Source organism: Canis lupus, chromosome 9 (assembly GCF_003254725.2).
Source record: "Canis lupus dingo isolate Sandy chromosome 9, ASM325472v2, whole genome shotgun sequence".
NCBI classification, from domain to species: domain Eukaryota; kingdom Metazoa; phylum Chordata; class Mammalia; order Carnivora; family Canidae; genus Canis; species Canis lupus.
The window spans coordinates 49,238,087-49,261,890 of record NC_064251.1 but is presented as its reverse complement, the minus strand read 5'-3'; the positions used below and the strand labels follow the sequence as shown (position 1 = coordinate 49,261,890).

Below are 23,804 nucleotides of genomic sequence, written 5' to 3'. Positions count from 1 at the left end.
AGGCCTGCTGTGCCCCTGCCTTGGGGGCGAGTTCCTGCCTGCCGTCCACAGACTCCTGTGTGAGCCCCTGCTCTCCTTCCCGCCTGCTAGGATGGCGAGGTGTACTGCATCGATGCTCGGTTCTACGGGAACGTCAGCCGCTTCATCAACCACCACTGCGAGCCCAACCTGGTGCCTGTGCGCGTGTTCATGTCCCACCAGGACCTGCGGTTTCCCAGGATTGCCTTCTTCAGCACCCGCCTGATAGAGGCTGGGGAGCAGCTGGGGTAGGTGCCACGGTCCCTGGGGCGGCTGGGCTTGGAGACTTCCTGGGTGCTGCACGCATGCTGCTCAGCACGGGCTTCTCCTCAGCGGTTCTCTGCTCCACCCCATGAGCGGGGACTGACGGCTGCTCAGGCCGGGCCCACCCTGCTCCCCGGGGTGTGCGGCCCAGACACCGCCCTGAGCTCTGCTCTCTCCCAGGTTCGACTATGGGGAACGCTTCTGGGACATTAAGGGCAAGCTGTTCAGCTGCCGGTGCGGCTCCCCCAAGTGCCGACACTCCAGCACGGCCCTAGCGCAGCGGCAGGCCAGCGCCTCCCAGGATGGCCAGGAGAACGGCCTGCCTGACACCAGCTCCTCCACCGCGGACCCGCTATGAGCAACAGCCAGCGTGGGGCACCAAGCGGCGGTGCTGTTCACACTGCAGTTGGAGAGGAAGGAGATGTGCACACGACGCCTAAGGGTCCTGGCCTGGGGCTGCAGGGACATGGGCCGCAGCTTCGAGGTCCCGGCGTGGTGGCCCGCGGGCTGGGGGCGGGCGCTCTGGAACACTCTGGGATTCTGCGCTGGCGTGACCTTGTGAGTTTCTGATGATGGTTTTGTCGTTTCCACGTTTCTCATTTCCCCTCTGCTCCCCTGGTTCCCGTTCCACTGTGGGGCTTGTTGGCAAAGTCCTGTGGGCCCAGGCTCCCCACGTGGTGCCCGCCGAAGACACCGTCACCTGCAAGCTGCTCCATTGCACCTGCCTGCCTGGGGCCTGCGTCGACAGGTGCCAGCTTCTGGGCGCTGTGCAGACGCCATCCCCACCTCGACCTAGGAAAGGTCAGGGCCGAGCCATCACTAACTTTGGAGAAAATGTGGGTTTGCTTTTTAAAGAAGTCCTATATCTAGTCCTATATATCAGACCTCTAATGCATTTCTTTCCGAGGAAGCGGTTTGTTGGGTGCAGGAGGGCCGAGGCCCACGGAGGACCCCGCACCAGCCCCGCCAGCTCAGCGATGCTGGCGCCTTCTTGTTGATTTTTAAACCACATGCTATGATGATGAATAAACTGATTTATTTTCTACCATTATTGAACATTAGGACAAATAAAAAACACAAAACACAGACAACGGTGCTGATTCTGGTGTGGTTTCTACTCACCATGTGAAAATAAACTATCAACTGTATAAAGAGAACAAAGTGATTTTAGAATAAAATGCAGGAAAAAACTTTTTTTAAAATGTTAGTCTTGTCGTGGAATAAATTCGCCATCACCTTTTGTGTGACGGCCCGCCAGGTCATATACTTTTTTTTGGCATATACTTTTTTAAATACTGTAACTAGTGCAGTAGCAGTGGGGTTTTTGTGCGGCTCTTCTAAAACATTCATGATGCAGTCATGTTTATTTTTTTCTGTTAAAATGTTTTTGACAGTTTTAAGAGCAGTCTTTTGGCTCAGACCATTTCTTGTTCTGTTTTCAATGAAATCAATAAAAAAAAAAGTACTTTAAATGAGGTTTTTATTACGGTATCATGTTTGAACTGGTTTCTGCAAAGCCCCTGTGCTGCCTGTGGGGCACTCACAGCCCCCCAGCCCTTGGCCAGTGGACCACAGCTTCCTTTCCACCACAGACTTGCCTGTGAAGAGAATGCCACCTACACCTACCCCAAGGCAGATGAGACGAGAGGTCTGCATGTGTCGCTTTGTGTGTGTGCATGCATGTTGTATGAGTGTTGCACACGTGTGTGTGTGTGCACATGCATGTCTGTACCCCCAACACTAGGCTCCAAGGTGCAGCACCAGGTAAGTCCCCACAGTCCTGAATCAGATCTGCTTTTGAACATGATGAGGCTGGTAAGCCTGCTGGCAGGCTGTGGCCTCTGCCCCTCAGCGGGCATCTGCTAGTCCTGAGCCCCCCGCCTCTGTTTCTGTGCAGGGCTGGCCTCCCCACTGGGGCGCCTGTAAACACAACAGGAAATAGCCGGGTGCTCGGATGTTTTACACACAAGATGTCTTTAGAAGACATTTATCTGAAATGGTAACTGTACTGTGTGAATAGTTCAGGCGGGAGGCCTTCCCTCCAGGCCTTTGGTTGAGCTGTTGCGTGGTGTTGCCCCAGGAGGGTGACTGCAGGCCTGGGGGTGCATGGGCACTTGGGACCCCGGGGAGCGGAGGCGGGCTCATCTACGGCAGGGTGACGTCCTTTCTTCCCCAGGCTTGTCATCTTGGTTCTCTGAGTAGTGCCCTTGAGTGGGGGCTGTGCTGGGGCTGTGGGCGGGGGTGGGGCTGGGGGTAGGGGTCCTCAAGGACCTGGGATGTCAGGCCATGTGGACCCACCAGCCCTGTGTGGCCCTCCCCCAGCGACACCCCCACCTGGGTTCCTGAGCTCATTACCTTGGGCCCGGGGGGCGATGTAGGAGTGCAAACCACTGTTTGTTGGACCAGGACCCAGTCTAGCCTAAAACCCTGGGTGTGTTACGGAGGCCGTGGGGTGGGGACCCCCCAGCAGCATGGCAGCAAGTCATGAGCATCTCAGATGAGCCCCCACAGGATGTGGCTTTGAGGAGCTTGATGTCTGTGCTGGGGGCTGTTGTGTCTCACCTGGTCTCTCAGGACTACGTGCTCTGTGGTGGCCACCTCAGACCAGGAACAGCCCTATGGCTGGGCTTGGGGATCTTGTGGGGCCTCGCAGGGCAGCAGAAGGTGAGCAGGGTCGCCCGGCTGTACCTCTCCTCGCCAAAAACGAAACAGTACGTAGGAACTGGAGAGACGGGGAAGCCTATGGACGCACCCCTTCTCGGCTGCCGCCCCCACCCCCATGTGTGGACGGACGTTTGTCCTGCTGGCCATTGACCCTTTCTGACATGCGAGTGCAGGTTTCCAGCCTCCACTAGTGACAGCGGTGCTGGGAGGCAGCCTGCTGTGTGCTGTCCTCCTCGAGCATTGTTCTTTTAGCCAATGGGTTGAGAGAGACTTCCTGTGGTGCACGTTCTGGAATTGACCCCTGGAGGGTCACTCGTCACACATATGCCAGCCTGTGCACCAGCTGGGCATGTTTCCCTCACACGCATACCTGTCATGCTTCCTGCTTTTTCCAATCACAACAAAATGAGACTGAAGTGAGTGAGGCCTCCATGTGCCACATTTTTAAAAAAATCATTCATTCATTCATTCATTCATTCATTCATTCATTCACTTTTAATTGGTTTTTGTATGTGTGTTACTTTTTACACTTGTGGATGAGCCTAAGGATCTCCACATGTATTGCAGGGTGGCCTTTCCTCTCATGTGAGTTTGTGCAGAATTTCACTGCAGTGTTCGTGTTTCCCTTATTGATCGTGTGGGCTTCTTACATATCGTATCGTACTTTGGTACCACGCTAAATTTAAGTCTTTTTTATGTGGTAAAATCTGACTGTGACTTTTGATTACGTGCTATATTTATTTATTTATTTTTTAGTTTTTAATTTTTATTTATTTATGATAGTCACACAGAGAGAGAGAGGCAGAGACACAGGCAGAAGGAGAAGCAGGCTCCATGCACCGGGATGCCCGATGTGGGATTCGATCCTGGGTCTCCAGGATCGCGCCCTGGGCCAAAGGTAGGCGCTAAACTGCTGCGCCACCCAGGGATCCCTACGTGCTATATTTAGAAAAACTTTCTCTACCTGCAAATCGTAAAAATATTCTCCAGCACTTCTAGTATTTTATTTTTCAGTAGAGCTCTCGAATCTAGATGGGATCTATTAGCTGTAGGGTATGAAATAACTATACATTTAATATTTTAAAAGTCAGAGTGCAGTTTACAAACGCTGAACCCAGATACAACTCAGAAGTTTTGACAGATGCCTTTGCCCATGTCCCTTCCCAGAGGACAGGACATTCCCATCACCTGGTTCCCATCGCCAAGAGGCGTCTCCTGTTCAGGTTCCTTCCACCATAGATTAGTTGTTCCTTTTGTGGAACTTGATATAAGCAGAGCCACGCTGTAGGGGTCTCTTCTGTAGCTTCTTTTGCTTGTTTTTTTTTTTTTCTTTTTTTTTTCTTCTTCTTCTTCTTTTTTTTTTTTTTTTTTTTCTGGCTCGTGTCAGTTTACTGTGGAAGAGAATCCCTAGTGAGGATATGCAATTTTGTTGACTCATCCCCCATGGCATGTGCATTTACGCCTCAAGTCTGAAGCTGTTGCCACTATAGTCTGCACGCGGTTCTGTCCGTCTGGGGAGAATCCCCGGGTGCGGGTTTCTGCATCACGTGGTCAGCACATGCTTTGCCGTGGCTGTGCCATCCCGCTCACCGGTCACTGGTGATGGAGCTCTGCCTGTGTCCTTGCTAAGATGGTTTCCTGTCTCTGATTCCGCCCACCGGTGAGCACATGGTGGTATCATGGGTTTCGCCTGCATTCGCGAGGACTGGTGAGGAGCACCCTTCCAGACCCTTGCTGTCTGCTCCTGGATCTTCATTTGCAACATGTTTGGCCTTTTGCACATTTTTAATGGATTCTCTTTCCACTGCTGAGCATAGGAGTCCTTTGTGCCTTCTGGATACAAGTCCTTGTCAGACGCAAGTATTTACATGTTTTCTCTCCCTCTGTTACTTTGTGTTCATTTTCTTAAGAGCAGAAGTTTACAATTTTGGGCAACCCCAGTGTTTCTTTTCTTTGGGGGACAGATATTTTTCTCTGTTCCGCTCCAAGGTTGGGAAGATCATCTGCCATTTTCTTCTAAAGCATTATAGTTTTAGATTTCATATTTTGGTGTGTGACCATCTTAAATAACACTTAAAAAAAGAAGGAGGTTGAGATCAAGTATGTTCCTCTCCGGTGTGGGCATCCAGTTGTTCCGTACTTACTTGATTTTAAAAAATATTTAGATTCTCCCATCGAGTGGCATTGGCTCCTTTGTAGAATTTTTTTTTTTTTAAGATTTATTTATTTATTCATGAGAGGCACAGAGAGAGAGGCAGAGACACAGGCAGAGGGAGAAGCAGGCTTCATGCAGGGAGCCCGACGGGGCCTCGATCCCAAGACCCCAGGATCACTCTCTGAGCCAAAGGCAGACGCTCAACCACTGAGCTCCCCAGGCGTCACTCCTTTGTAGAATGTTAATTGACATGCACGTGGGCTCCATTTATGAGCTGTTCTGTTCCATTGATTATTGGCCTATCTTCCTGTTTTTATTACTGTAGCTTCATTTTAAGTATCAACATCATGTGGTATAAGTACCCCAAACTGTCCTTATTCTTAAGATGATTCTTTGACGACTGGCTGTTGTAGGACCTTTGTATTTTTTTAAATAAATTTATTTTTTATTGGTGTTCAATTTGTCAACATATAGAATAACACCCAGTGCTCATCCCGTCAAGTGGTCAGGAGCTTTGTATTTTTTTCAAGACTTGTTAATGTATTCAGTTGAGAGACACATTGAGAGTGAGTGAGAGCACGAGCTAGGGACAGAGGCAGAGGGAGAGGGTAATGTGGTCTCCACACTGAGAAGGGAGCCCAATGTGGGCTCGATCTCAGGACCCCGAGACTACAACGTGAGCTGAAGGCAGACGCTTCACTGACGGAGCCCTCCAGGCGCCTTGGCCCTTTGTATTTTTATGTAAGTTTTAGGAAGAGCATATAAATATTTAACAGCAACAACACCAAAAAGCTGGTGGCCCTTTTTCAGCTTTCAGAATTAGCTTTCTTGAGATATAATTCATCTGTCACAAAAAGCACTCGTTCTAAGGGTTCCGTGAATTCTGACAACTGTAAGTCCTCCTGTCACCACCATCAACAAACACCACATTGAAGACGTGAGGAACGTCTTCGTTGCCCCCAAAACTCCCCAGTGCCTCTTGGCATCAGCCCCACCCTGCCCCAGGGGAGCCAGCCTGCCCTTGTCAGTACAGATGAACAGTTCCCAGGCTAGAATCTTCTGTAATTGGGACTGTCCAGCATATATTGTGTCCTCTCACAATTTTAAAATAGACGTGAAGCCAAAGAAGCCAGGAGAGCTGCTGTCCGGGACGAAGGGCAGATCCTCCACGAGCCCTGTGAGGGCAGCCAGCTCGACACTACATCATCCCTACAGGGCCGTTGTCTCGTGTGACTGACGCCAGGATGGCGCCGCTCTGCCCCTGGAGCCCTGAGTGGTGTTGGCTGTCATGCAGCCCCACTCGCCCCTGCATGTGGGTCTGGCTCAGCATCCCGTGGCGTTGAGTCGTCCTGTGCCTCCAATCTTCATTCTGGAATAGTCTGCCTCCTCGGTTTGCACTTCTGGAGACCACAGGTCAAGTTGCTCGTAGGACAGCCTCTGGGTTGGTCTATGCCCTCTGGGTTGGATGGAGGGTTGTGCATCCTGAGCAGGAGCATCACTGACATGCTGCTGTACTCCCGGGGTGTCCCGCTAGGTGGCCCAGGGGTCGCACTTGACAAGGCAGCCCTCAGCCACGGTGTCTGCACCTCCCCGAGGGCAGGGCCCGTTGGAATCGCCCGCATCCTGCTCGAGGGCACTTGGAGACCATGTGACAGCTCCATACTGCGTCACGACCTCACCTCACATGTTGGCAGACAGACTCAGTCTCCGGTTCAGTGGGTTGTGATGTTGTTGGTATTTGCGTGGGCACTGAAAGTGTTGGAGGTGTGACACATTGGGCAGCTCCTGTTCCCTTTGACATGCCCTGTGCTTGATGAGCCCTACTTTGTGGCACAACAAAGTATCCCGGGCTCCTCTGTGCTTTTTCTCCAACCTGCCGGCGGGCCGTTTTCTGAAATTTAGATTTACCAGTTTGCTACTTGTTTTATCTTGATCTCATCTGTTCTTTGTTCCTCTGTTTCTGCTTCTTTGGTGGTAAGGATATCTTCGTGACCCATTCAGCTCGTCCGTTGGCTTCCTGGCTCCACCACTTTTCTCATCATTTCACACTTGCTCCAGGCTGTACAGTGTGAATATGTACCTTCCGTTTGGCCACAGCCCACCTTCCTATAATACCATATGGTCCCCTGTTGTACACGTGAGGTCTGAAGTAGGAACTATACAGTGCTCTCCAGACCTTCACTGCATTCTCATGTCTTTCTCCATACAGTTTATACCTAAAGATGTTATTGTTATTTTTGCTTTAATTATCCATTTATTATTATTTTAATTTGTAGTCTGTCTACTCATTTCTTCACTGGGTTCTTTTTCTTTCTTGTAACAGTTTTATTTTTTTATTTTTTTAAAAGATTTTATTTATTTATTCATGAGAGACACACAGAGAGAGGCAGAGACACAGGCAGAGGGAGAAGCAGGCTCCATGCAGGGAGCCCGATGTGGGACTCAGTCCCGGGACTCCAGGATCACACCCTGAGCCAAAGGCAGATGCTCAACTGTTGAGTCCCCCAGGTGTCCTGCATGTTTCTCACTTTAAATCAGAAGCTAGAAATGATTCCGCCAAGTGCAGAAGGCCTGTCAAAACAGGCCGAGAGCCAGACCTCTTGCACCAAACATTGGCGACACTGTGAATGGCATTACAGGTACTGCCCCAGGGAATACACAAATGGTAAGAAAGTGGAACAGTCTTACTGCTGACATGGAGGAAGCATTAGTCGTCTGGATGGAAGCTCCACCGGCCTCAGCCTCCCCCAACAGGGCTCTGACTCTTTAATTTTGTGCAGGTGAGGAGCTGCAGAGCCTGCAGCCAGCTGAGGCTGATGCATGACGTTCAGGGAAAGACCCATCTCTATGATGTAAGGGCCAGGTGGAAGCATCAGGTCACCCATGTGACCGAGATCTTCTTTAGCAACACTAAACATCAGATTTTCAGTGCAGACAGCAGCTCTGTGTTGCCAGGCGAGGCTGTCCCGGACCGTCACAGCGAGAGAGAAGTCTGTGCCAGCCTCAGAGCTCGGGTGCAGGCTGGGTCTCTTGGTAGTGGCTCAAGTACCTGGTGGCTCGAAGTTGAGGCCCGTGCTCATTGACCTTTCTGGAAATCCAGGGCCCTTGAGCACCGTGCTCCATGTCCCCAGCCTGTGCTCTGAGTGGGACAAGGCCCAGGTGACTGCACATCAGCTCACAACATGGTTTGCTGAATATTCTAATCCCACTGTAGAGACCTAGCACTCAGGATACAGGGTTCCCTCTGCTGTATCTGGCCACTGAGAGCTCTGATGGAGACGCACAAGGAGACTGACACTGTGTTCATGCCACTGACATGACATCCGTTCTGCAGCTCACGTATCAAGAAGTGTTTTTTTGTTGTTGTTGTTGTTTTGGTTTTTTTTTTTAATTCATGAGAGACAGAGAGAGGCAGAGACACAGGCAGAGGGAGAAGCAGGCTCCATGCAGGGAGCCCGACGTGGGACTCAATCCCTGGTCTCCAGGATCAGGCCCTGGACTGAAGGTGGCGCTAAACCGCAGAGTGTCCCCCGCCCCCCCCCCCCCCCCCCCCCCCCCCCCCCCGGCTGCCCCCGAGGAGTGTTTTTTACTGGCAGGTCTTATTATTGAAGAAACACATTGCATGAGGCCGTTGCTGCCATAGGGACCCCTCTGATGGGGCTGGACTTCGAGAATCTTCTGGAAAGGGTTCATCATTCTAGATGACACTAAGAACACTCGAAGTTCATGGGAAGAGGCCAAAATATCACAATGGATAAGAGTTTAGAAGCAACTGACTTTGAGGAGTTGCAGCCTTCAAGAGAGGACGCAGCAACAAGTGTGGTGGAAGGAGCAAGAGAACCCATGTCAGGGGAGCCCCTCGGGGCCACAGGCTCGTGGTGAAGCTTCGGTGGGTGAGCAGCTGCATCCTGAGCAGAGACAGTGGCTTCTGGAGATGAAACCACTCCTGGCAAAGATGCCGTGAAGACCGTTGAAGTGGCAGCAAAGAATCTAGAACCTGGTTCTGTGTTGAAGCAGTGGCACACAGTCGGGAGGACAGACTCCAGGTGTCAGAGAACTCCCCCCATGGGTGAAGTGCTGCCGACAGCACCGACTAGTGCTGGGCACCGCGACCATGGAGGAGGGCTGGTACCTGCAGACAGTCGGGCGCACTGCAGGCTGGTTGATGGCCAGGATTTCTCAGTGAGTAAATGCTTTTTAACCAAGGAATCTGCATATTTTTGAGACATACACTATCTCACACTTAGTAAACTACAGGGTAGGAGAAGCATAACTTGTATAAAATGCACCGGGAAACAAAAAATTGCATTCAACCTGCTTTATTGTGAAAGTCCCTTTATTGTGCTGTTCTGGAAGCCGGCCCCAGCACCTCTGAGGCACACCTGTACCGGTTACCTATATCGTGGCCAGATGCAGACAATTGCTAGAAGTGGATGTTCCTCCCTGTTCCAAGCTGACAGTTTCTTTTTTTTTTCTTTCTTTCTTTCCTTTTTTTTTTTTTTTTTTTAAGATTTTATATATTCATGAGAGACAGAGAGAGGCAGAGACACAGGGAGAGGGAGAAGCAGGCTCCATGCAGGAGCCCAATGTGGGACTTGATTCCAGGTCTCCAGGATCACGCCCTGGGCCAAAGGCAGGCGCTCAACCACTGAGCTACCCAGAGGGTCCCAAAGCTGACAGTTTCAAAGGCATTTGTTGACTCATCTCTCCTTCCCAAACCCCAGGTCTTGTCTCCCAGCTACATGCTCACACACTCCACTCTGCTTTCTTCCGCACGCTCCGGTTGGTGTCTTCCTTGCACGCAGGTCCCAGTTCCTTACGTTTCCACTTAGAAAACACCTGCTGTAAATTCAGCACAGAAGGGAAACGTGTGGGATGTCCACTCACCCCCAGTGTCCTCCTTGAAATGAGCAGTTTTGTGAACATCCAAACCTTTTATGTAAAAAGTCTATCTATACAAGGAACAAAACCAACTGTTTCTGAAGCTCTTGCTGTTTGTTTGACACCCAGACACTGTCCAAGGTCTGACTGCATGGTAGGAACTGTCCACTTCTTGACACATGATGGGACCAGGCCTGCGGCCATGTGGCCATCCACCCAGGGCCCACACCCCACCCCTCTGAGCCCCTGGTGACCCTATGGGGGGCCGTGGCACTTCCAGACCTTTGCCCACCGGGGGCCCTGCCTTGTGTAGTTGCAGTTTCCCTTGCAATTGTTTGTCCTTCTCTGTGAAGCAACGTTTCAGGTCCTTTGCCTATTTTCAGTGAAGTTGCTAATCTTTTTATTACTGATCTGAAAGAGCTCCTGAGCTAGAAGAGCACTTGTCCCTTGTCTTATGCATCAATAATACTTTCCAAGTGCACTTCTGTGCTTTGTTTATGGTGGGTTATTTAAATATATATATTAGCTTTTGAATGTTTCTTTTGTTTCTGCCTTACAAGAATTCAAAACTCTTCTGGAATCCAGTCTGGCGGCTTCTTGCTTTAAGCTGGTAGCTGTCAGCCCACAGCTGTGCTGTACCGACCACAACCACGGGTGAGCCCACAACACATCTGTGCAGAAGCTTCTGGACCTGGTGTCACACTGAAGCTTGTGACCCCCCCACTGCTCTCCTGGGAGATCGCTTTACGCTTGTGCCATCCCTCCTGCAATTCCTCTGTAAGCGTATGGAAACAGCACGGGCTGCTGCCATTTTATAGCATCGGGACTGTTCCTTCATTGCTCTTCTCCGTGTTCTGTTTCTCATTTGTTTGCTCCTCCAGAGTAGCTCTGTTACACATTTGTCAACTTCCTCCCATCTGTCTTTTTAAAAATCTCATTTCTCTAGGGGAGAATGTCCAGAAACAAATGGATCCCCAGCTAGGAAACTCAGGAGAGGAGTCTGTACCAATTTGGGAACAGCCAAGACAGAGCAGTGGTTTTCTGCGGGGGCGACAATGCCCTCCTGGGGACATTTGCAAGATTTGCAGACAGACCTGGTTGTCACAAGTATTTTGACCTTTGCCGGCATCGAGCAAGGATGCTGCCAAACATCCTGTAATGCATGGGACAGCCCCTACAACGAAGAATTCCCTGTCTTCAAACGTCAGTGGTGTCCAGATGGACCAACCCAGCAGTACAGAAACTAATTGCAAAGGTAGGGGAGGGGGAGGGTGTCTTGGGTGGGGGGAGGGCAGTGACAACGTGCAGCACGGGCCAGGGGGTCCCCCCCCCGGGAGTCCCCAGCTGAGCTGTAGGGCTAGAGAGGAGGCTGGCTGGCTACGAATGTCCCAGGCCAGCCAGAGAGCTTGGATTTTGAAAGTCACAGAGAGAGCTATGTGCTTTGGAAACATTGCTGTGGCTGCTGAGGGGAAGGGACAGGGAGCAGCTGTCCATGCTGGGCCAGGGCAGAGGGAAGGGAGGAACCAGGAACAATTCTGGGGCTGGAGTGAGCAGGGCAGGGTGGTGTGCTGGACACAGGGTCTTTGGCAAGTGTTTCCTGCTGCCTGTCAGTATCATGTCACAGCGAGGACGGTGGGGAAGAGCACAGGCCTCGTCATCTTCCTGGTGGGCTTCCATGCTAGCCAGGGACACAGGTGAGAGAGCCACAGGTAAGAATGGCTGGAGGCTGTGCTGGAGAAGGAGATCTCATGAGGATGCAGCTTCTAGCTGAGACCTGAAGTGTGGACCAAGTTGTCTGGGCCTGGGGACAGCATGTGGCATCTGCACAGATTCACGACCAGTGAAGCAGCCACTGGAAAGGAGACAGGTAGGGTGCTGACGCTGGTAAGGTTGAAACTGGAACAGGCCCTGTTGGCTGCAGAACAGGGATGGGACAGAGCCACAGCATTCCCAGGTCCAGGCAGCACTTGCCCAACAAACAGGAGGCTGGCCACACCAATGAAAGGAGATAAAAGAGGCCCAAATATCTTAGTTTTTAAATGACTTATATTTTCTGTTTAAAAGCTTTTATTGAGGTAAAACTCATTAACATAAAATTCAGCATTTTAACCATTTAAAAACGTACGATTCAGTGGCTTTGAATCAATCCACAATGTTATGCAATCATCACTGATATCTAAGTGCAGAAAATGTTCATAATTCCAAAAAGAAACCCCATACCTGTGATCAATCCCTCCCCATCAGTCCCTCCCTAACTGGCAGTCACTAAGCTCCTTTCTTTGTCTACAGATTTCCTTATCCTTATTCTTGAAACATTTCATACAATAGACTCATGTAGTAGGTGGCTTCTTATGTCTGGGTTTTTTCAGTTAGCATGATGTTTTCAAAGCTCATTCAAGGTGCAGATGGGATTAAATGTACAAGGGTTTTATTAGATGGTAGTAGGTGACAATGAGTAGATGTTATTATTACTGGAATAAATTGGGAGGCAGTGGGGGGTGCCGCTGGGGGAGCCATCAGACTGGAGCAGCTCTGACTTCTAGTAGAGAGTGACGGAGCCTGGGTGGGAACATCTTCCATCCTTGAGCATCTGAGGCAAGCTCAGTAAAACCACCATAGAGTCATTGACCCAAAGAAGTGTGTCTATGGCACAAACGCCATGATTGTTTTGGAGCGTACTGGCTAAGCCCCCTGTGAGTCGTGTTTCTAGCAGTTTGAGGACTCCTGTTTTCATTCAGCCACAACTGTTTAAAATGATAATAACGTCCTGTGTTTCCTTTAAGAAAGGCTGAAAATTAATTAGCTAATCATCCACCTGAAGAACTGATGGATAAACCCAAAATGAAGGAGAGGAGAGGAAATATAAAGAGCAGATATTAATGAACTAGAAAATAAATGTATGATAGGGACGATCAGGAAAGCCAAAATGGGTTTTTTGACAAGATTAATAAAAACAGTAAGCCTCCAGCAAGATTGAAAGAGGGAGAGAGGAAAATACGTAAGTAATACTAGGGACTTAAAAGCAAACATAGCCATAGATAATATGTGGATTAAAAGGATGATGTGAACAACTTTGCACTAGTAGATTTCTAGAAAAATAGAACTGAATCGAACTGACCCAAGAGGAGATAGAAAATCTGAACAGTCTTATAACCCTTAAAAATAGAGAATCAGTAATTAGAATCACAAAGAAAACATCAACCCCAGCCAGTGAGTTCCACTGAATTTTCAAAGTACAAATTCTCTATAGAAATGTTCCCCAGCTCCCTTAAAGGACAGCATGACACTGATACCAAACTCTGGGAGGAATGGGAGCCCAAGGAGAGCTACGGGGGGATGTCATTCAGAAACCAGTGAAAACTCCAGACAAACTCTAGACAAATTATTAGTAAACCAAATCTCAAAGACAGTAATCAGTCATGACCAAGTTTGACCTGCCTGAGGAATGAGAGGGTGGTTTAACTTCAGGAATTGATGACTGTGAGCCACTGGCTTAGCGCACAGGAGAAGTCAGATGACGGTGCTAATACAGAAAAGGCACTTGGTAGGATCCATCACCTTTTCATGATAAAAACTCCTAGAAATTAAGACTAGAGGAGAATTTCTTAATCTGATGAAGGATACCTACTATGGGACATAGCAAATATCATGCTTCATGGTGAAAGGTTGAAAGTACTTAAGATGAGGAATGAAACACTGTGCCCACTGTCACATTTTGGGACTTTTTTGTACCAACTGGCACAGGAAGATAAGGAAAACACATGATACAAGAATTAGAAAAGGAAAAATGAAACTTATTTTTAAATATTATCTACATAGAAAATAACAATAAATTGTTTTTGTTTTGTTTTTTAAAGGTATTATTTATTCATGAGAGACACGGAGAGAGAGGCAGAGACACAGGCAGAGGGAGAAGCAGGCTCCCTGATGCATGACTCAATCCCAGGACCCCAGGGGTCACGCCCTGAGCCAAAGGCAGACGCTCAACCACCGAACCACCCAGGCATCCCTAACAATAAATTGTTAAGATAAGCAGAAAATTTAGAAAAATTGCTTATATAAAATCAATATCCAAAGAAAACTGCGTTTCTAAATATGAGCAACAGAAAATGTAACTTAAAAATCGGATCCTGGGCAGCCCCGGTGGCACAGCAGTTTAGCGCCTCCTGCAGCCTGGGGTGTGATCCTGGAGACCCGGGATCGAGTCCCACGTCAGGCTTCCTGCATGGAGCCTGCTTCTCCCTCTGCCTGTCTCTGCCTCTCTCTCTCTCTCTCTGAATAAGTAAATAAATCTTTTAAAAAAATGGGATCCTTTATTATAGCATGAAAACATAGAGCACTGCAGAATAAAGCTCATATAAATATGTAGGACCTAATTTATGGGAAAAATGATAAAACTTTACTGAAATAAAGACCATTCATATAAATGAATATAAAATAGATATTTTGCTCATGCATTGAAAGTCTCAATATCACAGGGATGTATATTTGTCCCAAATTGATCTTTTTTTTTTCTTTTCTTTCTTTTTTTTTTTTTTTTTTTTAGAGTGAGAGGGAGAGAGGCAGGCGGAAGAGGTGGAGGAGAGGGAGAGAATCTAAGGCAGACTCCATGCCCAATGTGGGGCTCAATCTCATGTCCCTGAGATCACGACCTGAGGCAAAATCAAGAGTTGGACACAACCCTCTGTGTCAGCCCCCCCGCCCCCACACACATTGATCTTTGGAGTCTGTGTGATTCCTATCAAAAGCCCATTGACAAATTGATTCTAAAAATTATATAGACTTAAATAACAAGGATAGCAAAAACTCTTCTAAAGGAGAACACCAGGTAGAGATATTTACCTTACTGTAGAGCTTTCATAACACATGAACACAGCATGGTGCTGGCAGAGAGACAGATGGACCATCCGAGCAGACCCAAGGATGGACCCACACATACACACAACTGTGGTTTATGAAAGAGCTGGTTTTGCAGTGGGGAGGAGGAGTTTTCAACAAATGGTGTTCTGACAATTTAACTATATAAAAAATTAAAGTGGACTCCTGCCTCACATCATATAGAAAAACTAGTTCCATGTGGTTTGAAATGTAAAATGCAAATGTACAAATTTTAGAAGAGAATATGGGAGAATGTACTCTTATCATTCCAAAATAACATTTTGAGAGTATCTTCACAACAGTAATTAAGGAAGAATTTCTTATGATTCAAAAATTACTGGGATGCCTGGGTGGCTCAGTGGTTGAGCATCTGCCTTCGGCTCAGGGCGTGATCCCGGGGTCCAGGGATCAAGTCCCGCATTGGGCTCCCTGCAGGGAGCCTGCTTCTCCCTCTGCCTGTGTCTCTGCCTCTCTCTGTGTTTCTCATGAATAAATAAATAAAATCTTTTTAAAAAATCACTAAAACACAAAGGAAAAATGAGGTAGATTTAGGTTACATCATAATAAATACATCTGTATCATGAATGAGAAGAGGTTTTGCAACACTTACACCTGACAGGCTCATGTAAGAACATGCAAGAACTTCTGAGTCAATAACAAGGAGAAAGATAACCCCATCGAAAGTGGACCAAGATTGAATGGATGTGACAAAGAGGAAACGTGCATGGGGAATAAATATGTGAGGAGCTGCTCAACTGTATGGGTCATCAAAGAAGTGCAGAGTAAAAGCCATGGTGAGATATTTGAAATGTCCACCAGATAGACAAAAATTTTGTCCTGATAATGGTGGCCTATTAGAGGGTTGCTGAAGGAGTGTCAGCTCACACCCTCTGGGCATTAATCAGGTGGTACCCAGGGAGGCTGAGATCCCGTCCCACAGCCTAAGTAATCCCTCTCCTTGATTTGAGACTCCTGGAGATTCTTGCCCATATTCCAGGAGAACCGTATTAGATGCTTATTAGAAAATTCTTTGAAGCAGCAGAAAACAAAGCAGCGTGTCTACATCACAGTAAGATGAATAAACGAATTATCATGCAATCAACTAACATATGTGATGACGACAGATGGTTCACAGCTTCATGAAGTGACGTGAGTGTTCGGTGGCAGCTGATTATCGAGTGGGAATAAAGTTGTAGGAGAATATACACAGCTCGGTTCTGTCACCAGCATGGAGAATTATGTAAATATTTTGCAGGGACAACAGGAGGGAAGGGTGAGCATAAAATTCAGGACAGGGGCGCCTGGGCTCAGTCTGTGAAGCGTCTGCCTTCAGCTCAGGTCATGATCCCGGGGTCCTGGGATCGAGTCCCATGTCCGGCTGCCTGCTCAAGGGGAGGGGTTCTGCTTCTCCCTCTGCCTCTGCCCCTTTCCCTGCTTGTGCACCCTTGTGGTCTCTCACTCCTTGTCAAATAGGTAAATAAAATCTTTAAAAATAAAATTTGGGACAGCAGTGGCCTCTGTGGGAAGTGGGGGGTCCGGGGCACATGGGGCTTCATGGAGTATCCTGGGTCTATTTCCTAAGCTGGTTGGTGGGTTATTCATTAAACCTCATGCATATTTTATAATTTGCATGTGTTCATTGTTTGATTTTAAAAACTAAATGGCGGGGATCCCTGGGTGGCGCAGCGGTTTGGCGCCTGCCTTTGGCCCAGGGCGCGATCCTGGAGACTCGGGATCGAATCCCACGTCGGGCTCCCAGTGCATGGAGCCTGCTTCTCCCTCTGCCTGTGTCTCTGCCTCTCTCTCTCTCTCTCCCTCTCTCTGGGACTATCATAAATAAATAAAAATAAAAAAAATAAAATAAAAACTAAATGGCAATATGGGGATGATTAGGGAGGGTGTCAAGAGCAGTGGGGGTGTGGAGGGAGTATATGGGGTGGGAAGTCAGAAGGGGGTTGCACAGGTAAGTGGGAAGTGCGGGAGTCTTGGCTTCCTGTTCCATTTGCCTTTATTATTAAAGAATTAAACATTAATTTATATAACAACAAAAATTTCCTCTTACTTCTCTCTCCCCAATGCCTGTATGGGAACCCCACACCTAGTGGCAGAGTTGTGTCAAGGAGGGAATGTACCTTTCATCTACATTAGAATCAGAAGCATAAAATACTTAGGAATAAATTTAACCAAGGAGATGAAAGATCTGCACGTTGATAAAAGACATTGAAGAGGGATGCCTGGGTGGCTCAGTGGTTAAGCATCTGCCTTTGGCTCAGGGTGTGATCTTGGAGTCCCGGGATCCTCCCACATCAGGCTCCCTGCATGGAGCCTGCTTCTCCCTCTGCCTGTGTCTCTGCCTCTCTCTCTCTCTCTCTCTCTCTCTGTCTCTCATGAATAAATAAAATCTTTAAAAAAAGACATTGAAGACATACATAAAATGGAAAGACAGCCCCCCACACACACACCCTGTGTCTGTATACCAGAGGAGTTAATACCATCAAAGTGTCCACACTGTCCAAAGCCATCTACTTATGCAATCCCTATCAAAACTCCAACGACATTTTTCATAGACGTAGAAAAAAATAATAATCTAAATTCATATGGAACCGCAAAAGATCCCAAGCAGCTAAAGCGACCTTGAGAAAGAAGGAAGCTGGAAGCATCCCACTTCCTGATTTCAAGCTATATTACAAAGCTATTTTGGTTACAAATCAAAATAGTGTGGTGTTAGCATAAAACGGACAAAGACCAACGACACAGAATCAAGAGCCCAGAAATAAACCTGCACGTATACAGTCAACGATGTTTGACAAGGGAGCCATGAATACTTGAGGGAGAAAGGATGGTCTTTTCAATAAATGGTGTGAAAACCGGACATTCACATGCAAAAGAATGAAATTGGACCGCTTTTCCACACCACTCACAAAAGTGAATTTGAAATGGGTTCAACAGGTAAATGCAAGACCCAATACCATGAAACCACTGCAAGAAAAGATTATTAAAGATCTCCTTGACATTGGCCTTGGCAAACATTTTTTTGGATGTAACACAAAAAGCACAAGCAACAAAAGCAAAAACCAACAAGTGGTCATCGAACTAAAAAAAAAAAAAAAAGCTTCTGTGCAAGGGGAGCCCCCGTCTGGCTCAGCTGGTGGAGCATGGGACTGTTGTAGGTTCGAGCCCCATGGGGGCTGTAGAGATTACTTAAAAAATAAAATCTCGGGCAGCCCCGGTGGCTCAGCGGTTTAGCGCTGCCTTCAGTCCAGAGCCTGATCCTGGAGACCCGGGACCAAGTCCGGTTTTGGGCTCCCTGCATGGAGCCTGCTTCTCTCTCTGCTTGTGTCTCTGCCTCTCTCTGTCTCTGTCTCTGTCTCTGTGTGTTTGTGTGTGTCTGTGTCTCATGAATAAATAATTAAAGTCTTTAAAATAAAATTTTTGACAAAAAAATAAAAAGTTTCTGTACCGCAAAAGAAAAGGCAACAATACAATGTGGGAGAAAATATTTGCAAACCGCATATCTGACAAAGGGTCGATATCCAAAATATATATAGGAGATGTGTAGAACTCAAGAGCAAAAGAAATCCCCAAATAACTCAGTTTTAAAATGGGCAAAGGACCTGAACATTTTCCCAAGGAAGATCTAAAAGTGGCCAACAAGTACATGCAAGGGTGCTCGACGCCACTGATCATCAGAAAACTGCAGATGGAATGCACAGTGGGATGTCCCACCTGCTAAGATGCCGGGCATCAAGCAGACAAAAGACAACAGGCGCTGGCGAGAATGTGGAGAAAGGGGAGCCCTCAGGCACAGCGAGTAGGGATGCCAGGTGGTGCAGCAAGGGTGGAAACCAGTGTGGAGGGTCCTCCAAAAATTAAAAATAGAGCTGCCTTAGGACCAGCATCCCACCCTTAGGTATGCATCTGAAGGACATGAAATACGGGTCTTGGAATGGTGTCTGCACCCCACATGCACTGCGGCTTTCTCTACAGTGGCCAGGACGTGGGAGCAAGCTCAGTGTCTCCTTACAGATGAGCGGGTTCATAAGATGTGAGACCTAAGTACAGTGACGTACCGGAGTACAGTCATAAGAAGGAAATCCCACCGCCCCCCCTCCCCACCCCGTGACATCACAGATGATCCTGGGGGGAGCTGCGCTGAACAGATTAGTTCTGCTGCTGATACTGTACAATGCACTCATGTGATGGACCTAAAAAGGCCGAACTCCTAGAAACAGGGTGGAATGGTGGTTGCCAAGGGCTGGGAGTGGGGGAAATGGGGAGATGTTGGTCCAAAGGCACATACTTCAGCTATCTCAACAGCAACAGAGGGAAAAGAAACTACGTGAAGCGATGGGTGTATTAGCTGACCTTACGATGGTGATCATTCTGCAATATACACCCACATGGGTTCATCACACTGTGCACCTTAAACCTACGCCGTGTTATATGCCAGTTATATCTCAGTAGGGTGGGGGGAAAGAGGGGGAGTGACTTCTGTAGGAGACACTGAGGCAGCGCTGGGCTTCCAGGTATGTGGATGGAAGGGGGCAAGGCCTCTATCCTCTGAGAATGGATGGCGGCTGACCTTTGAGGACAGTGGGACACGATGATGATGCTGTCGTCAAGCATGGGGCAGTCCTGACCTGGAGACCCTTGAAGACTTCCCAGGGGACTGTGGTGACCCCGGTCTGTCCAGTGTGTGGCCTTCTGCAGCTGCTGGGACCTCAGGGGGTGTCCCTGGAGGTTCAGAGGGGGGTGTTGTGCCAGTGAGGACAGCCGGTAAGGTACCAGGGGGCCCTGCCGGGAGACGAGGGAGCTGGGGAGTTGGAAACATTGAGATCTGGGGGTAGGGGGACACAGAACATGTGAGCTGGACGGCCCAGGGAGGGAGACGGTGTCATCAAGGGTGACAGGCTTCGGGGCACCTGGGTGGCTCAGCGGTTGAGCATCTGCCTTTGGCTCAGTTCGTGATCCTGGGGTCCTGGGATCAAGTCCCACATGGAGCTCCCTGCAGGGAGCCTGCTTCTCCCCCTGCCTGTGTCTCTGCCTCTCTCTATCTCTCTCTCATGAATAAATAAAGGGTGACAGGCTCCTAACCTCACCCCCAGTGGCGCTACCCTCTGCCTACCTCCCAGCTCTGCACTGCTTGGCCCCACTACATTTCCCCAGCGGATTCACCTTTTCGTTTCTCTGGGCGAGCATTTCCACCTGCTGCTCCTCCTCTCAACCTGCAAGCACCCCTACCCCCTCTTGGTTGATTGTCTTGTTCCTTATTTCATGGAGAAAGTAGAGCAATCAGAACAGAGTCCTCTTCCTCCCATCAGTCTACAAACCCACCTGTGCCTATGACCGTGCAGCGGGTCTTCCCTTCTGTCACGACCAGTGATCCGTCCCAAGTCCTTTGCTCTCTTGGTTGCACTAGGCTGCACGCCCTTCTTGCTCTGCCAAGTTTTCATCCTATTGAGTAATTCCAATGTGCATAGAAAGTGCAATGATGTCCCCATCTTTTTTTAATATTTTATTTATTTATTCATGAGAGACATGAGAGAGAGGCAGAGACACAGGCAGAAGGAGAAGCAGGCTCCCTGTGGGGAGCCGGATGCAGGACTTGCCCAGGATCATGACCTGAGCCAAAGGCAGACGCCCAACCACTGAGACCCCCAGGTGTCCCTAATATCCCCGTCTTAAAAAAAAAAGAAAGAAAGCACACAGACTCCTTCAATACCACACCTCTCTTTAGCTGGACTGTTCCATGTCTCTGCTCCCCTTTTGCAGAAAAACTTCCCGTACAAGGTGTATGCCTTTGCTGTATGTAGCTCCTCATGAGTCACCCTCTTTCATCCGTTGCACTCAGGCTATCTTACTCGTCTGTGGAAACTGCTTTGATCAAGGTAACAGGTGTCTCTGTCTTGCTATGCTAATGATTGGGCGTTGGCCTTCATCTCTCTGGATTGCTCAGCAGGATTTGGCAGATGAGTATACCCTCACCCCACATTTGCTCCTTCCATGGCCCTGCAAACCGGGCTGTCCTGACCCTTCCCTCCCTAAGTTCTCTGCTCCTTCTCAGCCGCCTTTTCATCTACTTGATTGTCTCTGAGTGCTCCCCACCGCCCCCGGCTCCCTGGGCTCTCTTCTCTCTGTCTACACTTTCTCCCTCCATGATGACTTCTGATTCAGGCAGTGGTCTGACCGGGTGGCACACTCACAGGGACTCTCTACCGTGACCCGTGCAGCATGTAACAAAGCTTTGAGGGACTAATGACTCCACACCTGCAGAGACAAGGACAGGGAGCAGTAACTGGAAGGGGTGACAGGAATGGAGACCTTCACTTGAGGCTCATGGGCAACCCCAGGTGAGCCAGCAGGAGAGAGTTGGGGGGACACACACCTTGACCTCGCTCTTTCCTTCCTCCGAGGGCTTCCTGGTGCTTCCTGTCAGCCAAATACAACCAAGAGCTGGACGTCAAGGGAGGGAGCTGAAACAGTCTACACAGGCCAGTGCCTGGCATAGAGCAGAGTGAGGAAGGGCAGAGAGAATGGGAGGGTCAGGCACAAAGTGCTCAACACAGCTTCTTGCGTCCCAGCTCCAGTCATGACCTCTCATCTGAATGCCCCTTGCCACAGCCAGCTGCGGACTCAACATCGCCACTTTTATGTCAAACACGGAATTCTTAACCTCTGCCCTGGGTGCAAGAAGCTCCTCCTCTCATTTCCCTGTTGCAGCGAAGACCACACTGTCACTTGGGTGAAACACTAGGAGCCTCCATTCCTTCTCCCTCACGTCTTACAACTCAGCCAGCTGCATGATAGAGCTGCCATGTGTAATGCTTCTCATCCGAACCATGCCATCTCTCCTTTGGCCTGAGATGCCCAAGACCTAAGAGGAGGCCAAAGGCTGCTGATGGCCTCCCAGTTTCCCCCAGTGACAGGCTATTTGGCAGCCTCCCTATAGACTTCCCTTCCACTTGGCAGCTAAGTGAACCCTGTGTATGTCTGGGGTCAGTACGTGCCCACCTCTTTGCTACCCATCCACTTCCCCACCCTCTTGAAACCAGGGCTGGTCCATGGGCCAGATGTGCCCAATAGAATTTGAAGAGAAATTAAAAATAAATAAATAAATAAATAAATAAATAAATAAATAAATAAATAAATAATAGAAATTTGCTGAGGAGCTGCTGAGAAACTTTTCCTTTGTTATAAAAGGAAATCATATATTTATTTTTTTAAATGAATTTTTTTTACACTCTCCCCTTATTTCCTTTGAGATGGGACATTTTGTGCTATGGTTGCCACCTTGGGCCATGAGGTGACAAGCATGAGGACATGCTGTCCTCATACTGAGGATGGAAAGAGTTTGTGTTCCTAAGGTGGCATAGTTCATGAGGTTAAAGCTGTGCTGTGTGAGCCGCGGGTCACTGGCTGGAGTCGCTTACCCTGGAACGCATCCTGGGCAGCGCACCCTGGCCTCCCAGTCTGTTCCCTGCTCACCAGCCCGAGGGGCCTCTTTCAGAACTGGAGTCACGATCACCCCTCTGCTCAGAACTCTTCTCTGACTCCCTTGTCACACTAGGAACAGAAGCTGGAGCCCATTACCCCCCACTCCTGAACCCCTGGGGCTCTGAGCTCTGTCTTGGTCTCACTTCTCTATGACACTCAGGTCTGGGCAGGGATCATTTCCTGCCAGAGGTCTCTCCTGACTCTGTGATGGAAAAGCCTCCCCCAATGTCACTTGCCATTTTGTGTCCTTGTTCTGTCCTCTCAGCACTCACTGCCACCTGGTGCTGCCCTCCGTACCAATTTGCCATCCTGTACTGGTGAAGGGGGCACCGGGTTCCATATCTACTTTATCCCCTCACTCACCAGGAGCGATTCCCGAAGGCTTCTTATCTGAATGTTGTGAGGACCGAATGGACCAATAGCGTATGAATGGAGGAGAGCAGGGTCTGGCACAGTAGCCACTGTGGAAGCACTTGTCATTCCTTGTATGAGATTGTCAGCTCCATGAAGGCAGAGCTGGGTGCTGAGTGCCTGACATCTACTAGGCATTTAGTGGAGTCATTGGATGGATGGATGGATGGATGGATGGATGGACGGACGGATGGATGAAGAGTAATGGCAGGTTCTCGTTAATTTTTATTGACTGGATGGTGGAACAAAGGAATCTCTGAACTGAGAGTTTGGAAGTGATTCAGTGCATGTTGACAGGAAGGCCTAGGATAGGATGGAGGGCCGAGGGGCCCCAGGACAGACTTGTGCATCCTGAGAACCCAAGACTAGGGAGTTGAAAGCATGGTGTATAGGGGTGTCACAGACTCGGAGAGGATGGCAGGAGAGGGCCCCCGGAGCTGGGATCTTCCTGGAGGAGGCCAGTGGTCTGCAGCAAGGGGAGTGAGGTGTGGAAAGAAACATGGGGAGCCAGGGGCCTAACCGTCCGCAGTTTGGGCTGGAGCTTCTCACGGCTGGTGACGCCTCCTGCTTCTGGGGGCGAGGGAGGGTCCACGAGGTCAGTTCGGCCGCGCGTTCCGCCGTCGAGGGCGCCCAGGCCCCTCCGGCTCCCGGCCGCAGCCGCCCGGCTCAGCATCTGGCCAGCGCCCGCCCCGGCGCGAGGCTGGACGCGCAGACGGCGCCCGCGCCACGCGCCCGCCCCAGCCCGGGGCTCAGCCGGGAGGGCTGGTGGCGGGGACCGGCCGCGGGGGACAGGGCGGGGGCGGCCCACTGGGGGCGGGGCGGGCGGCAGCCTGGCGGGCGGGGCAAGCGCCGATTGGCCGGGAGCCGCCACGTGACCGGCCCCTTATAGGGCGTGGTGCGGGCGGTGGAGTCGGGTGCGGCGGCGGGGCCGGGCGAGGTCCGGTGCGGGTCCCGCGGCTCCGCTGCTGCTCGGCTCCGGGCGCCTGGCTGTCGCGCCCAGCGCCCTCCCTGCCGGGGCCGCCGGGCCGGGGGATGCGCG

The 23,804-nt window shown here is 49.6% G+C and overlaps 1 protein-coding gene across 7 annotated transcripts in view; it reads left to right on the top strand.

Moving 5' to 3' along the window:
• EHMT1 (euchromatic histone lysine methyltransferase 1) overlaps positions 1-1,754 on the top strand; it is a 144,487-nt gene extending 142,733 nt beyond the window's left edge. For all 7 annotated transcript variants that reach the window (XM_035720406.2, XM_035720404.2, XM_035720408.2 and 4 more), the window contains 2 exons: positions 91-266; positions 463-1,754. In XM_035720406.2, the coding sequence (XP_035576299.1) occupies positions 91-266; positions 463-640 (354 nt within the window). In that variant the 3' untranslated portion in view covers positions 641-1,754. The remainder of the gene's footprint in view (positions 1-90; positions 267-462) is intronic.
• The last annotated feature ends 22,050 nt before the right edge of the window (positions 1,755-23,804 follow it).